Here is a 14,615-nt window from a genome sequence, read left to right as displayed (position 1 = left end):
AGGCGACAGTCTTCCCTCACCAAATTCAACTCACGGAATTGACGTTGAGTCAAGAGATCTCCTCGTTGTGTCCTTGTTCATTTTCCATGGGACTGTACAACAAACAACTGTACCAGGCGTCATCATGCATGTACAGGGAATATTTTGTGCCCCCAAACAAAACACTTGAGTTAAAGTACTGGAAAAAATACTCAAATATAGAAATGTACGTGCTTCTACAGTACATCGTCTTTGTAATAGCAGTGCATCGCTACATTTTACAATTTTGCCATTTTCCAAAAGAATTCAAAGATATCCCAGAAACTAGTATAATTAAAATAGCAGATCTACAATCTGCTATTTTGACTTCATTCATAATGTACCCTTTTCCCTTACTGGAAATGTAGAGGGGTCAAAACAAGTACATTTGTCTTTGAAATGTAGTGCGAGTGAAAGTATCCAGAAGAATACAAATAATCAAGTAAAGTACATAACAGATACTGCACCGAAGCACAGCACTCAAAGTAAACGCACGTTGTTTACTGTCCAGCACTGGGCTCTGCGAGAGGGGGATTGAGTTATGGTGGACAAATTGAAGGAAGAAGTGAGGAAATGAGAGGGTTGCTGTAAAGCGGAGATGAAGGGTGGAAGCAGCGCAGTGCAGCGCAGCCTGCTGCGGTGGCTCAGAAGCTGGCCCGGCAGCATTCCTCTGTGGGATAGTTCACAGGCCACACATAGCTGCAGCAAACAGGGACACGCGCGCCACATGCACAACATGCTCCACAACGCAGCTGGCCGCTTGGCTCTCCCAACAACCACTCCCTCCTCTGTGTGTGTGTTTGTGTTTGTTTTTGTGAAGGTCAAATGCCAGCATCCTATAGTTCCGGTTGCACAGATTGTTATTTAAGATTAGCGTTGTATTGTTTAGACTGATGCTATAGGTTCATGGTTTAGCTGCTGTCCTAGTTTCTTGAGGCACTATGCTGCTCTATTTGTATTTGTATGTATGTGATTATTTACTTTGCTTTAAGTTGCTCTGGATAAGAGTGGCTAAATACCTAATTTGTACATTTCAGTAGTCCTATATCAGTGTTTCTCAACCACTGTGCCTGGGGACCTTTGGTGTGCCCCTGAGAAGGGTCAAGTGTGCCCCTTGAAACTGCTTGAAAGCCAGTATTGTATTCGATTTCAACTAGTGAAAACAGCAGATCTACAAGCACACAACGCCTCGCGGTGCGAGGCGTTGTGTGCTTGTAGATCTGCTGTTTTCGCTACTGTTGTGCGACAGCCTTGTATGATGAAGCAGGGCTTTACTTTGCGAAGAAACGTACAAATTTGAAACTTGCAGATACAAGGTTTCTTCCCGACTGTGACAATATTTACACCCCTGTATTATGTTGGTGTGCCCATGGATTCTTTGGACATGAAAAGTGTGCCCATGCAGAAAATAGGTTGAGAAACACTGCTATATACTTTGTTGTCTACAGCGGTTATCCGATCTAAAGCTCACACACAGATCTACAAGCAGAGCTAAAATATAATCGTTTGACAATTCTTGACAATTCTTGCCTATAACGACGAAGCCCTAAATTCGGACGGCAGGTTGAAAGTGGTTACATTTACTTTAGGGACCCTTTATTTGTACATTATTAGATTTTGTGTGTGTCTTTGTTTTCCCAGGCAACTACGAGATGGTCAGCTTGCTCCTGGCTCGAGGGGCTGACCCGCTATCGAAGACGCGCGACGGGAACGCCCTCACCTCGTCCCTCTACGAGGACATGAACTGCTTCAGTCACGCCGCAGCGCACGGCCACAGGTACTGGGAGAGGACTGGGTTCCTGGGGGTCCCCACATCAATTATTGATAGCTAGGCACCAAATGGACCCTTCCTTACAGGTCTGTAACTCTGAGTGTTCAAAGGTCTGTAACTCTGAGAGTGTTCAAATGGAACCAAATGGAACCTTACGGTTCTGTAACTCTGAGAGTGCACAAATGGAACCAAATGGAACCTTACGGTTCTGTAACTCTGAGTGTACAAAAACTCTGAGTGTACAAATGGAACCAAATGGAACCTTACGGTTCTGTAACTCTGAGTGTACAAATGGAACCAAATGGAACCTTACGGTTCTGTAACTCTGAGAGTGCACAAATGGAACCAAATGGAACCTTACGGTTCTGTAACTCTGAGTGTACAAATGGAACCAAATGGAACCTTACGGTTCTGTAACTCTGAGTGTACAAATGGAACCAAATGGAACCTTACGGTTCTGTAACTCTGAGAGTGTACAAATGGAACCAAATGGAACCTTACGGTTCTGTAACTCTGAGAGTGCACAAATGGAACCAAATGGACCCTCACTGTTCTGTAACTCTGAGAGTGCACAAATGGAACCAAATGGAACCTTACGGTTCTGTAACTCTGAGAGTGTACAAATGGAACCAAATGGAACCTTACGGTTCTGTAACTCTGAGAGTGTACAAATGGAACCAAATGGAACCTTACGGTTCTGTAACTCTGAGAGTGTACACATGGAACCAAATGGACCCGTAAGGAGAAGTGAGAGGTCAGGCCCTCCTTCCATGCAGAGTCCATCTGTCCGAGAACAGCAGCTGGCAGAGTAAAAGCAATACCCACCTGTTCAGTGTGTGTGTGTGTGTGTGTGTGTGTGTGTGTGTGTGTGTGTGTGTGTGTGTGTGTGTGTGTGTGTGTGTGTGTGTGTGTGTGTGTGTGTGTGTGTGTGTGTGTGTGTGTGTGTGTGTGTGTGTGTGTGTGTGTGTGTGTGTGTGTGTCAGGATATAGACTCAACACTTCACATTCCAGGGTGATTGTGACAGATTATGTAATCAGAGAAGGAAGAGAGTGTCACTTTAAGTAATTGTCATTGTACATTAGATTGAGATAACCACTCAAAGCTGCACTCTGGAACTTTCATGCACTTCCCCGAGACTCGAACCCGGGTCCCTCGTGCAAGTGCTGCCATTTTTTATCACTGAGCTAATAGAGCTGACCAATTTACCCTTGAATTTTGACCTCAAGGCAGCGTTTTAAAGTGTTTTAAACATTTTTCTTTCTTTCTTTCTCTTCTTCCCTGTCTTTCCAGGAATGTGCTGAGGAAGCTGCTGACGCAGCCCCAGAAGGTCAAAGAGGACGTCCTGTCGCTGGAGGAGATGCTGGCGGAGGGGGTGGAGGGCGAGGACCCCTTCCTCCCTCTGTCCCCCAGCCCCCCCGGGGCCCCCCTGGCCGAGGGGGCCATACCCAAGCTCTGCAAGGCCCGCATGAAGGCCCTGCAGGAGGCCAGCTACTACAGCGCCGAGCACGGCTACCTGGACGTCACCATGGAGCTGCGGGCCATGGGTACGTGTGGGAAAGATAAACCGGTGGCACTTTTTAGTCAAGTTACCGTACTTCTAAAGACCATACTTCACCCGTTTTCAACCTATCTTCGTATAACTGCTCCTCACTAATATGGTGCCATTATTGTCTACCCACTCTGTGTCTCAGAGGAGGGCTGTGGACCATTCCGAAACCCGCCTAAAATACTCATTAATGATGCGTATTAATGCACTCAGGACTGGTCTTGAGTTTTGCAGCGCCACATATATTTTTATGGCAGCCAAAACTTCCACTTCAAAACACATGTAACCATGTGAACCCTAGTGTCCTTATTCTGTGCATGTCATAGGCAAACATTTTAGTTGACTTGGTCTGCCTATGTTTCGTCTATGCCAGATTTCTTCGCCAGAAATAGCAGATGTACAGTAAGTTGTGAGCTTGTAGATCCGCTATTTCTGGCGAATGTTCCCCCATTTGACCACTTGAACTCGGGGTTGCTTGCTGTTCTTGAGCACCTGCCTCTGATTGGCCTGAGGAGTCATCTACTTTTCTATGTCTATGGTAGACAGACACACCTATGTTAGGTCTGTGACGTGACGCACTCAGACTTAAGCACTAAGCATAGAATGCATCTCTCCTATGACCAGGTGTACCGTGGAAGCTGCATGTGTGGCTGGAGTCCCTGCGCAGCGCCCAGCAGCAGTCCAGCACCGGGGTCACCCTCTCTCTGCTCCGAGAGTTCACCTCCATCAGGGAGGAGGACTACTGTCTGGAGCTGGTGGACACAGGCCTGCCCCTCATGTTCAACATCCTGCGCACCACCAAGGTAGGCTTAGATCGGTGTTCCTCAAACGTTCACATTTCAAGGTTTCCCTTTAACTCTGACAGTGTACCAATTGGTTCCATTTGTACACTTTCGTTCCATTTGTACACTCTTAGTTACAGACTTGTATGGGTCAGTTTAGACCCTGCATAAAGGAACCCTTGTGTGAAATCATTTTGAAAACACAAATCCCCTGGCACAAAACAATTTCAGATGTGGCTTTGCAGCCGAATTGGAACACACTCATTTGGGAGTCATTGACATCAGAAAGTTTTAGAATCACTGATGTAGAAGTATGATGTAGCTGTTATATTAACAGCTGCATTCTTCTCCTGTCATTCTTCAGAATGATGCTATTACCCAGCAGCTGGCCACCATCTTCAGCCACTGCTTTGGCCCAGCACCCCTGCCAACCATACCGGAGGTGAAGGCCACCCTCTCGGCACAGCTGGGTAAGGGACGGTTTTAAACTTTGCACATGTTTGGACAAGTAGCAATGATGCACAAATGACACAACATTTACATTTAGACTTCTAAGGTTGTTTCGTTTGATGGTGTTCTCCGATACTAATTTGAGTTGTGGCCGTCGTCTTTTCCACAGACCCTCACTTCCTTAACAACCAAGAGATGTCTGATGTAACGTTTGTGGTGGAGGGGCGACCGTTCTACGGTCACAGAGTCCTGCTGATCACCGCCTCCGACAGGTGAGAGACCCAGAGAGAGATGGGGGTGGGGACGGGTTTTGAGCCTTGCCATACATGCTATTTAAATAGTTGTTTACTACTAGATCTGTAGCTGCAGTCAAAATCCTGCATAAGATAGAGTTATATGTTGAGGCAAGCTTTTTAGCCCCATTAGTGAGAGGTAAGGAGCAGCATGGCCTCTAGGTGCCACTAGTGTGTCTTATTGTGACCGTCAGGTCGCAGGTACTATCAAAACCTCCACCGGCTGTCTGTTTGCCCGTCCGTCCATATGTCTGTCCATCACGTCATCACATCACACTTTTGCCCCTACTCTTATCTCCGCCAGCGTTGCCCCTTCCATGCCAAACTTTGCACACACACTCCTTGGCTGGCAAACCACAACCTCCAGCCCTGATTTCTCACATGGCCCTCTTCTAGCGCCACCATGAGGCCGATTTTTGTGAAACACATTTTTGGACACTGCTCCTACAGATTTTGCCCAAAAATCACGCAAAGCGGTACACACTATCTCTAAAGTCATGTCATCAACATGGGTCTGTCCCATTTCCCATATTCCCTCCTGATTGGCTACCATTGCCTTCTAAAGTTGCCTGACGGTCGCTTATCTCCCGATTAGGGAGTCTTACTGGTTTATAACAGACTGGTGCAGTGACTTTTTGGGGCCATTGACACCTTTCGGAACACTTGCCAAATACAAAGATGATCATATTATGTGAGATATGCAACAGACATACAGACAGACAGACTGACTATACATACAGACATTCCTGTAATGCAGGGTTCCCCAATTAGTTTTCCCCAAGGGCCTAATTATGTCTAGGGTATCAAGCCGAGGGCCACAACATTGCAGTGGGCGACGGTGGCGTTCCCGCTACTCCAGCGACAGTTCAGATATCGTCGTTGTCGGGTGAAAATCGTGTATGTCCAAAACCGTTTGTTTTGCAAACAGCCGATCTACAAGCACACAACGCCTCGCGACGCGTTGTGTGCTTGTAGATCTGCTGTTTTCACTACTTTTGTGCGACGGCCTTGTATGATTTCTACCCGACAACGACTGTAAAGTAGAAGGTTGTTTGCTAGGGTGTAGGGCTGGCTAGGTGTTTCTTTCACCATGGGTGCTTCGGTTAGAAAGCCATTCGAAGATATTTCCATGTGCTATGGTTTTTATTTCTACAAATAAACAAATAGAGAAAATGCAATCATTATACAATTCAACAGTAAAACCAACATTAAGCAATAAATTCGCCAAGGTTACAGCTACCAAATATCCAATAAGTAAACCAATATTCAGGGACACAGTACATTTAACAAGATAAGAAGAATGGGTACTTAAACATCAACATTAACTATGATTCTCCAGGTCATTGTGCAATTTACTCTGCATTCCCAACAGTTCAACTTCAAGGCACAGGCGAAGATTACATTACAAGTAACCATAAACCATACAATCAAAGCAAACAAAGCAAACTCAAACTCACTCAATTAACGCATAACAAAATGGAGTGCCTGTGCCTCCAGGCCAGGCTCTGCTGCTGCTGCTGTTGCCTCTGCTGCTGCCACCACACTGGAGTGAGGAATTCTAGCAGGTTTATATAGTCAGTCTGATTAGGTGAATGGGAGCAGGTGTGTGATTGAGTGGAGCAGGTGAGGTGGGTGGAGCCGAGTCAGTGATGTGGCCAGAGGGAGGGACTGTCCAGTGTGAACCTTTTATACAGCCGCCCCAAATCTGCAAGATTTAAAACTAAAAAGGTCACACTGGTAATATGGCCGCCCCATGAGGAACAAATGGGTGCTGGAGGAGGCTCAGGTGGTGGCAGACGAGGGGGCCCAGGTGCTAGGGGAGGCTCAGGTGGTGGCTGTGGGGGCTGCTGCTGGAGGGCTGTTGCTGGGGGGCCGGCAGGTAGAACTGTTGCTGGGGGGCCGGCAGGTAGAACTGTTGCTGGGGGGCCGGCAGGTAGGACTGAGGGTGAAGCCAGGGGCGCCAGAGGAGGCTGGGTCAGAGGCGATGCCCGGGCTGAAGGTGGAGACCAGGACTGCAGGGGAGGTGGAGCTCTGGGCACCGGAGATGGAGAAACAGGAGGTGGAGCCCGGGGCGCCGGAGGCAAGACAGGAAGTGGAGCCCGGGGCGCCGGGGACGAGGCGACAGGAGGAGGAGGCGGAGTCTTGGGCGCAGGAGCCTTTGTAGGAGGCGGAGTCTTGGGCACAGGAGCCTGAGGAGGCGGAGTCTTGGGCACAGGAGCCTGAGGAAGAGGCGGAGTCTTGGGCACAGGAGCCTGAGGAGGAGGCGGAGTCTTGGGCGCAGGAGCCTGAGGAGGAGGAGGAGTCTTGGGCACCGGAGCCTGAGGAGGAGGCGGAGTCTTGGGCACCGGAGCCTGAGGAGGCGGAGTCTTGGGCACAGGAGCCTGAGGAGGCGGAGTCTTGGGCACTGGAGGCTGACGAGGAGGCGGAGTCTTGGGCACCGGAGGCTGAGGAGGAGGCGGAGTCTTGGGCACCGGAGCCTGAGGAGGAGGCGGAGTCTTGGGCACCGGAGCCTGAGGAGGAGGCGGAGTCTTGGGCACTGGAGGCTGAGGAGGAGGCGGAGTCTTGGGCACCGGAGCCTGAGGAGGAGGCGGAGTCTTGGGCACCGGAGCCTGAGGAGGAGGTGGAGTCTTGGGCACCGGAGCCTGACGAGGAGGCGGAGTCTTGGGCACTGGAGGCTGAGGAGGAGGCGGAGTCTTGGGCACCGGAGCCTGAGGAGGAGGCGGAATCTTGGGCACCGGAGCCTGAGGAGGAGGTGGAGTCTTGGGCACCGGAGCCTGACGAGGAGGCGGAGTCTTGGGCACTGGAGGCTGAGGAGGAGGCGGAGTCTTGGGCACCGGAGCCTGACGAGGAGGCGGAGTCTTGGGCACAGGAGCCTGAGGAGGAGGCGGAGCCCTGGGCACAGGGGGCTTGGACCGGAGGGAGGAGAGTACATTAGAGCCCTGCACGGGCCTGAAAAGTGGGGCCCGGCTCGGCCCGGGCCCGTGGAATTAAGGCCCGGCCCGGCCCCAAGCCCGTTGGTGAGTTTCAGAAACGAGCCCGGCCCGGCCCGTAAGCCCGTCACTTTATTTAATTAATTATTTCCATGCGTGGCTTTCACTGCTGCGCGCAGCTCTCAGGGGGAGTCAAGGGGAGTCCATACTGTCACAGACCACCGAAATTTGCGTCGGAAAGGTCCGGTTCAACTACAAAATGACATCTCTTGCAACTTCTGAAAAGGATTACTCCTAATTTGAGTTCGGAAAGCTGCACGCACGTCAGAAAGTCGAAACTTTCCGACGAAAACTATGGTCGGAGACTGAGAGGACGGAGACTGGGAGACGTATGTACAGCCCTCAGCTGTGCTCGTCTTGCGCTCTGATTAAAAGAAATAAGTCAGTCTACATCACAACACAAGTAAGAAATCTTCCTCAACCCACCGTTTGTTATGTATATCCTCACAGCAGAAAATTAGACACTGATTGATATTATTGTCGGCTTGCCGTGGTTACAAGCCACAGCCATCTCGTAAAATACGGAGTATCGTCCAGTTAGCCTACTAAAGAGTAAAGACGCATTCCGTAATGAACGGATACGGGAGGTCGGGGAATCATTACAGGGCGATTTATTTGAGAAATGACTGTAAAATGGGTGAATCTACAGTATAGTGCTGTGCTCCTAATTTTCTAGTCTTGCTGTGTGAGTCGCAGACACAGAGTTTGTGTGAGTGTGTGACAGAAGAAAAGCCGCAAAGCCCTCGGCTGAGTCGGCTCGTCGCGCCCATTGGCTAATGTACTCATGTCACGACCAATCAGAGCCGTGTTCGGCCGTGTTGCTATAGATACGGATATAACCCATAGCCTAGAAGACTATAGGCTATGCGAGGCAGCTGCTGTCACTCACACTCCATTCTAGCTATGCGCACAGCCGCACACAGAGACGTCATGTGTGAAATTCACAGCGCGAAATGTTCCGAGCATGGTTCTGAGCCCGGCCCGGCCCTAGGCCCGTTGGTGAGTTTCAGAAACGAGCCCGTCCGGCCCGTTTTTGGCGGGCCGGGCCGGGCCCTGGTCGGGTCCCGGCGGGCTTGCAGGGCTCTAGAGTACATACAGCATTCTGGTGTAGTTTTCCTGCATTCGGGTGTAGTTTTCCTGCATTCGGGTGCTGTTCTCCTGCATTCGGGTGTAGTTCTCCTGCATTCGGGTGCTGCTCTGCAGGAGCTTCTGAGTTTGCTCTTCCATGGCAAAAGCTCTAGTTCCGGGTTCGAAGGACCATGTAAAGTAGAAGGTTGTTTGCTAGGGTGTAGGGCTGGCTAGGTGTTTCTTTCACCATGGGTGCTTCGGTTAGAAAGCCATTCGAAGATATTTCCATGTGCTATGGTTTTTATTTCTACAAATAAACAAATAGAGAAAATGCAATCATTATACAATTCAACAGTAAAACCAACATTAAGCAATAAATTCGCCAAGGTTACAGCTACCAAATATCCAATAAGTAAACCAATATTCAGGGACACAGTACATTTAACAAGATAAGAAGAATGGGTACTTAAACATCAACATTAACTATGATTCTCCAGGTCATTGTGCAATTTACTCTGCATTCCCAACAGTTCAACTTCAAGGCACAGGCAAAGATTACATTACAAGTAACCATAAACCATACAATCAAAGCAAACAAAGCAAACTCAAACTCACTCAATTAACGCATAACAAAATGGAGTGCCTGTGCCTCCAGGCCAGGCTCTGCTGCTGCTGCTGTTGCCTCTGCTGCTGCCACCACACTGGAGTGAGGAATTCTAGCAGGTTTATATAGTCAGTCTGATTAGGTGAATGGGAGCAGGTGTGTGATTGAGTGGAGCAGGTGAGGTGGGTGGAGCCGAGTCAGTGATGTGGCCAGAGGGAGGGACTGTCCAGTGTGAACCTTTTATACAACGACGATATACTAGTGTTGTTGCCGCTCTCATACCACCATTATTACTGGGGTTGGTGTGGGCCAGACAGTGCGGCCCGCGGGCCGCCTATTGGGGAACCCTGCTGTAATGTATTAGATAGATAAATCTCATGAGAAATCGTTCTGACCAAGGTGGCTTTCTTGATTCAGATTCAAGTCTCTGCTGGCGACCTCGGGTCCAGACGCAACCCCTGGCAAGAAGATTGAAATCAGCGACGTCAAGTACAACATTTTCCAGGTAACCAATCCGTTTGTTGAGTCTTCACTTAAAACCCTGCATCCTATACCTGCATTGTACACATATTTGTTTCCTCCTATACTGATGGTGGGTATCCGATTAGTGGAAGCTGTAAGGATCACTTGTATCTAGTACTGTCTAGAACAGGGGTCTTCAACGTTTTCAGACCAAGGACCCTTAGTTGATAGAGAGATGAAGCAGGGACCCCCACAACCCCCCCATTCCATATAGTTTCATCATTTGACAGCACAATCATCAGTGTATTTTGGATTCATGACAATTTGTGTTAACCACTTGAGCCGTCAATAAACTTGACCTTTTACTCCCTTTTACTTCTTAGTCTGCTCTTTTTCCCCTCTACACCAAACCTCTTTGCTGAAAATAGCCGATCTACAAGCTCACAACGCCTTGCAGCGTAAATCTGCTCACAACGCCTCCCAGCGTAAATCTGCTATTTTTGGCTACAGTTCTCAGAATATGGACATTAGGGTTCAAGTTGTTAATAAAAAAAGGATTGGAAGATTTGGAGGACCCCCTGTAGTAACTCTGAGGACCCCCTAGGGGTCCTGGACTCCCTGTTGAAGACCCTTGGTCTAGAAAATGATATGTAGACCAATGCGCTGGCCTTGACGGGATGTAAGTTAAAGTGACAACTGACCTCTGCCTTCCAGATGATGATGTCGTACCTGTACTGCGGAGGAACGGAGTCACTGAAGACCAACGTGGATGACCTTCTAGAGGTGAGAATGACCCAAGAATCCATTGTATTGTCCCATCACATAGGTCTACAGGTTGTAATGAAGTTGTTGCTGTGCAAGGCTCCATCATTTTGTTTGTTTTCAGAAAAGAATATTGCCTCTGTCGGCTGAAAACCTCATTATGTCCACAACTGTTACTGTTCAGGATTTGAATTCAAAAATATCAAAAGTAGCAGATCTACAAGCTCAAGCTTGTACTTCTGCTACTTTTGTTGCTTTTGTGTGATGCTGGTGTGTGATCAAATAGGGCATTCATTTTTGAAAAACAAACAAACAAAAAACACAAAAGGTTATAATAAGGAGATAGATGGTTTCTGCCCGACAGCAACGATATAATTTATGTTACAGTTAGATTGGGTAACTCAGTTAGATCGTGGTAAGAGCACTCGTTTTGTCGTTCACCACACACCCCTACCACCATGGTACCACCTAGATCAATTCACTTTGATAGTCTCTTATCAGCGCACCTGTGTAATTCTGCATAATGACCATGAGATGGCGACAACAGCCATTCACTTGTGTAGTCGCTGGCATCACTCACTCTTTCTTTGTTTATCTACTAGCCTAACTCAGCTGTGTTTAGCTATTAGCTTACTATGCCTAAAAAGAACACCAAGTATGTACATGTTAAACATGCAAAATAAAGGTGCTTACTGTGTGTAAACAGGAGGCAGATCAGTTGCTCTTCATGCCTGTCAGCATGTGGACATCACAGTTATCACTTCATGGCCAGCATCATTCATTACAGACAAACACGAAACACATGTTTAGAGTCGGTCCGACTTAAAAATATCTTTGACAATCTAATCATGTGGTTTGGATGGAACTCCGTCGAATGAAAGGGGGGAATTATTGTGTTTCCTGCTCGCCTGCGCTTCTTGCCAGTGCTGGCCCCTCCGAGTATATTTATCACATACATTTTACTACTTTGGGTTTAATGTTTAATTATATACGTTTGAATCTATCTAAGTAAGTAAGTAAGTAGGTCGAAGTGGCTTATTGTTGGTGTCAGCCAAGAACGAGGGTGTCTCTCCCCATTTTCAATGCGCTAGACCGGTGGTTCTCAAACGTTTTAATTTCAAGGACTCTGTGCTGTGAATAACTTTTTTCATTTATTTTATAAAATGTTTTCTTTGTATTATTGTTTTTCATTTTCCCCAAAACATCATAAAAAATAAATGAAAAGGGTTATTGAAAAAACACAGATTAGAAGGACAGTACCACTCACTAGAACCAAGGACGGGTGTTTTCAATTAATTTAACACGGTTAAGATGAAGTATGACGTTTCAATGGGTTTGTATAGTATGACTTATGAAAAAATGAATATCAAGTATCTAAATTCTGAAAAAAAAAAACATGGAATGTAAATGTGGGGCATTTTGGGTGTGTTAACGGCACTAATTATTTTCTGGTGTTCTCTTGCAGCTGTTGTCAGTTGCCAGTCTGTTCCAGTTGAGGGCGCTACAGAGGCACTGTGAGCTCATCTGCTCCCAGAACATCACTCTGGACAATGCTGTGGACATCTACAGGACAGCCAAGGTAACATGTCTGCACGCACGCACGCACGCACACACGCACGCACGCACGCACGCACGCACGCACACACGCACACACACACCAACAAGAAATGTGATGCTTTCAATGCTGCACGCAGTATTCTTATTTTAATTAACCACTTTCAATCCGGCATCCCAATTTTGGGCATGTCGTTATAGGCGGAGGTTTTCAAAATAAATGTTTCTCTTCGCTCAAAGACTCTACAAGCTCACGTGTCACCTTGCAATGCTTTCTGAGCTTGTACAGTAGATCTGCTATTTTCTCTCTTTGACTAAGGCGGCATTCACACAGGCACGTTTTATTGCGATTAAAACGAATCCTCTAACGTATTGTCGGAAAATACACAACGTTTGGGCATGTATGAAGACGCATCCGTATTCTTTTTCGAATCAAAGAAACAAATGCAAATCCACAAAAAAACGGTGGTTTCGATTCGCTACAGCAAACGCTTCACTGTTGGTGTGAATCCATCCGTCTCAAATACGGCATACAGGCAATATATAGAGCCATGTGCAGGTTAAATCCATAGTTATTTATAAAAGGTTAAATCCCCCTCCAGACCGTCCGCTCTCATTAGATGTCTGACCATTCTGGCCGCCTCCTCCCCTCATTGATTTAATTTCTGATCACCGCTCCCTCGTTCGCACATAGTGTATTATTTGAGAGGAGTTGCTCACAGTTAGATGAAAGGAAAGTGCCACTGGAGTCACTTGTAATATAATATATAGGCCGATGTGTGGGTCTCTTGCCCTTGCTCGCAAGCGCGCTCTCTCTGTCGCTCTCTGTGCCAAATCATATCCAAATGGAGACGCTTGTTACGCGCGGTGCGCAGAGGGATCCAGCGGAGGGCAAGACGAGGGGCAGAGAGAGAGAGAGAGAGAGAGAGAGAGAGAGAGAGAGAGAGAGAGAGAGAGAGAGAGAGAGAGAGAGAGACGAGATGACGTCCTCCTCTTCGTAGATATTCATATCTTGCTATTAAAAGTATTTTCTGTCTGGTTTATTGCTGGTAGATTTTGGGAGTCCCTCCGGCCGCCGCTGGTTTTATTTTTTGATCGCCCATTTACGACCGTCGGCCGCAGATAAATTGGCTAACGCCTGCGCCGCAATTTTGCAGGGGTCCTGTGGTTTGGTTACATTGTGAGTTGAACTTGAAGAATTCATAAACACAGGGAGATGGAGGAGGCATTATTATGCAGCTTGTCCTGTGGACTGACGTGGACTCGTGATTCCTTGTTTCGGATGACAATGTGCAGTGTGAGGGCAAACGTATCAATTAAATATGCAAGAATGTGGCAACTTCACCCCTCCCATTCGCACGACTAAACCGAATTATATTATGAGAATGTGGCCTAAGTAAATAGCGGTTAAATATTGATTCTAAAATGATTTTAGCTGACAAACTTCCATAGCAAAATCAGGTTATTCAGCAATAGAGGCAGAAGGCAGAATGCCTTGATGGAGGAGTATTCAACACCAAAGCTTTGTACCGTAATAAACAGCTTTTATTGTTTATCTGTTATCTCAAGGGTCTTCAACAGGGGGTCCTCAGAATTATTACAGGGGGTCCTCCAAATCTTTGTGTGATAGAAACTTTTTTCTCCTTTTTTATATTAACCATTTGAACCCTAGTGTCCATATTCTGAGAACTTTAGCCAAAAATAGCAGATCTACAAGCTCACAACGCCTTGCGCTGCGAGGCGTTGTGGAGCTTGTAGATCGGCTATTTTCGGCAAAGACGTTTGGTGTAGAGGAGAAAAAGAGCAGACTAAGTACAGAGTGAAATGTCAAGTTATGTATTGACGATTCAAGTGGTTAAATACGTATCTGAAAACACAAATTGACATGAATCCAAAATACACTGATGATTGTGCTGTCAAACGATGAAACTATATTGAATCTATGAACAGGTTGTGGGGGGTCCCGGCTTCATCTCTCTCTCAACTAAGGGGTCCTTGGCCTGAAAAAAACAAAACATTGAAGACCCCTGTTTTATCTGACGTATCTCTGTTCTCTCCTCTTCTCCCGCAGGCCCACGGCTCAGTGGAGCTGAGCTCCTTCACAGAGGGTTACTTCCTGCAGCACATGCACGCTCTCCTGGAGAAGGAGGGCTTCAGGAGCCTGCTGCTGGCCCCCAACTCCGGGGCCCCCTCCGGGGCCCGCACGGGGCCACACGCCTCAGCCCACAGCGGCAGGGGAGACTCGCCCGTGGAGGAGCTGGAGGCCACCTTAGCACGCCGACTGCGTTCCCTCTACGTCACCTCCAGAGTCTGA

At 47.6% G+C, this 14,615-nt stretch overlaps 1 protein-coding gene across 1 annotated transcript in view; it reads left to right on the top strand.

The window, feature by feature from the left end:
* abtb2b (ankyrin repeat and BTB (POZ) domain containing 2b) overlaps positions 1 to 14,615 on the top strand; it is a gene marked incomplete at both ends in the record, with an annotated part of 105,792 nt that extends 91,177 nt beyond the window's left edge. The window contains 9 exons of the mRNA XM_080737738.1: positions 1,660 to 1,795; positions 3,081 to 3,334; positions 3,961 to 4,139; positions 4,483 to 4,588; positions 4,738 to 4,840; positions 9,941 to 10,028; positions 10,700 to 10,768; positions 12,213 to 12,326; positions 14,373 to 14,615. Coding sequence (XP_080593864.1) covers positions 1,660 to 1,795; positions 3,081 to 3,334; positions 3,961 to 4,139; positions 4,483 to 4,588; positions 4,738 to 4,840; positions 9,941 to 10,028; positions 10,700 to 10,768; positions 12,213 to 12,326; positions 14,373 to 14,615 — 1,292 coding nt within the window. The remainder of the gene's footprint in view (positions 1 to 1,659; positions 1,796 to 3,080; positions 3,335 to 3,960; positions 4,140 to 4,482; positions 4,589 to 4,737; positions 4,841 to 9,940; positions 10,029 to 10,699; positions 10,769 to 12,212; positions 12,327 to 14,372) is intronic.

This window comes from Nannobrachium achirus (genome assembly GCF_963921795.1).
Source record: "Nannobrachium achirus genome assembly, chromosome: 11".
NCBI classification, from domain to species: Eukaryota; Metazoa; Chordata; class Actinopteri; order Myctophiformes; family Myctophidae; genus Nannobrachium; species Nannobrachium achirus.
Note: the sequence above shows the minus strand (reverse complement) of the source record. Positions and strands in the feature narration are given on the sequence as shown.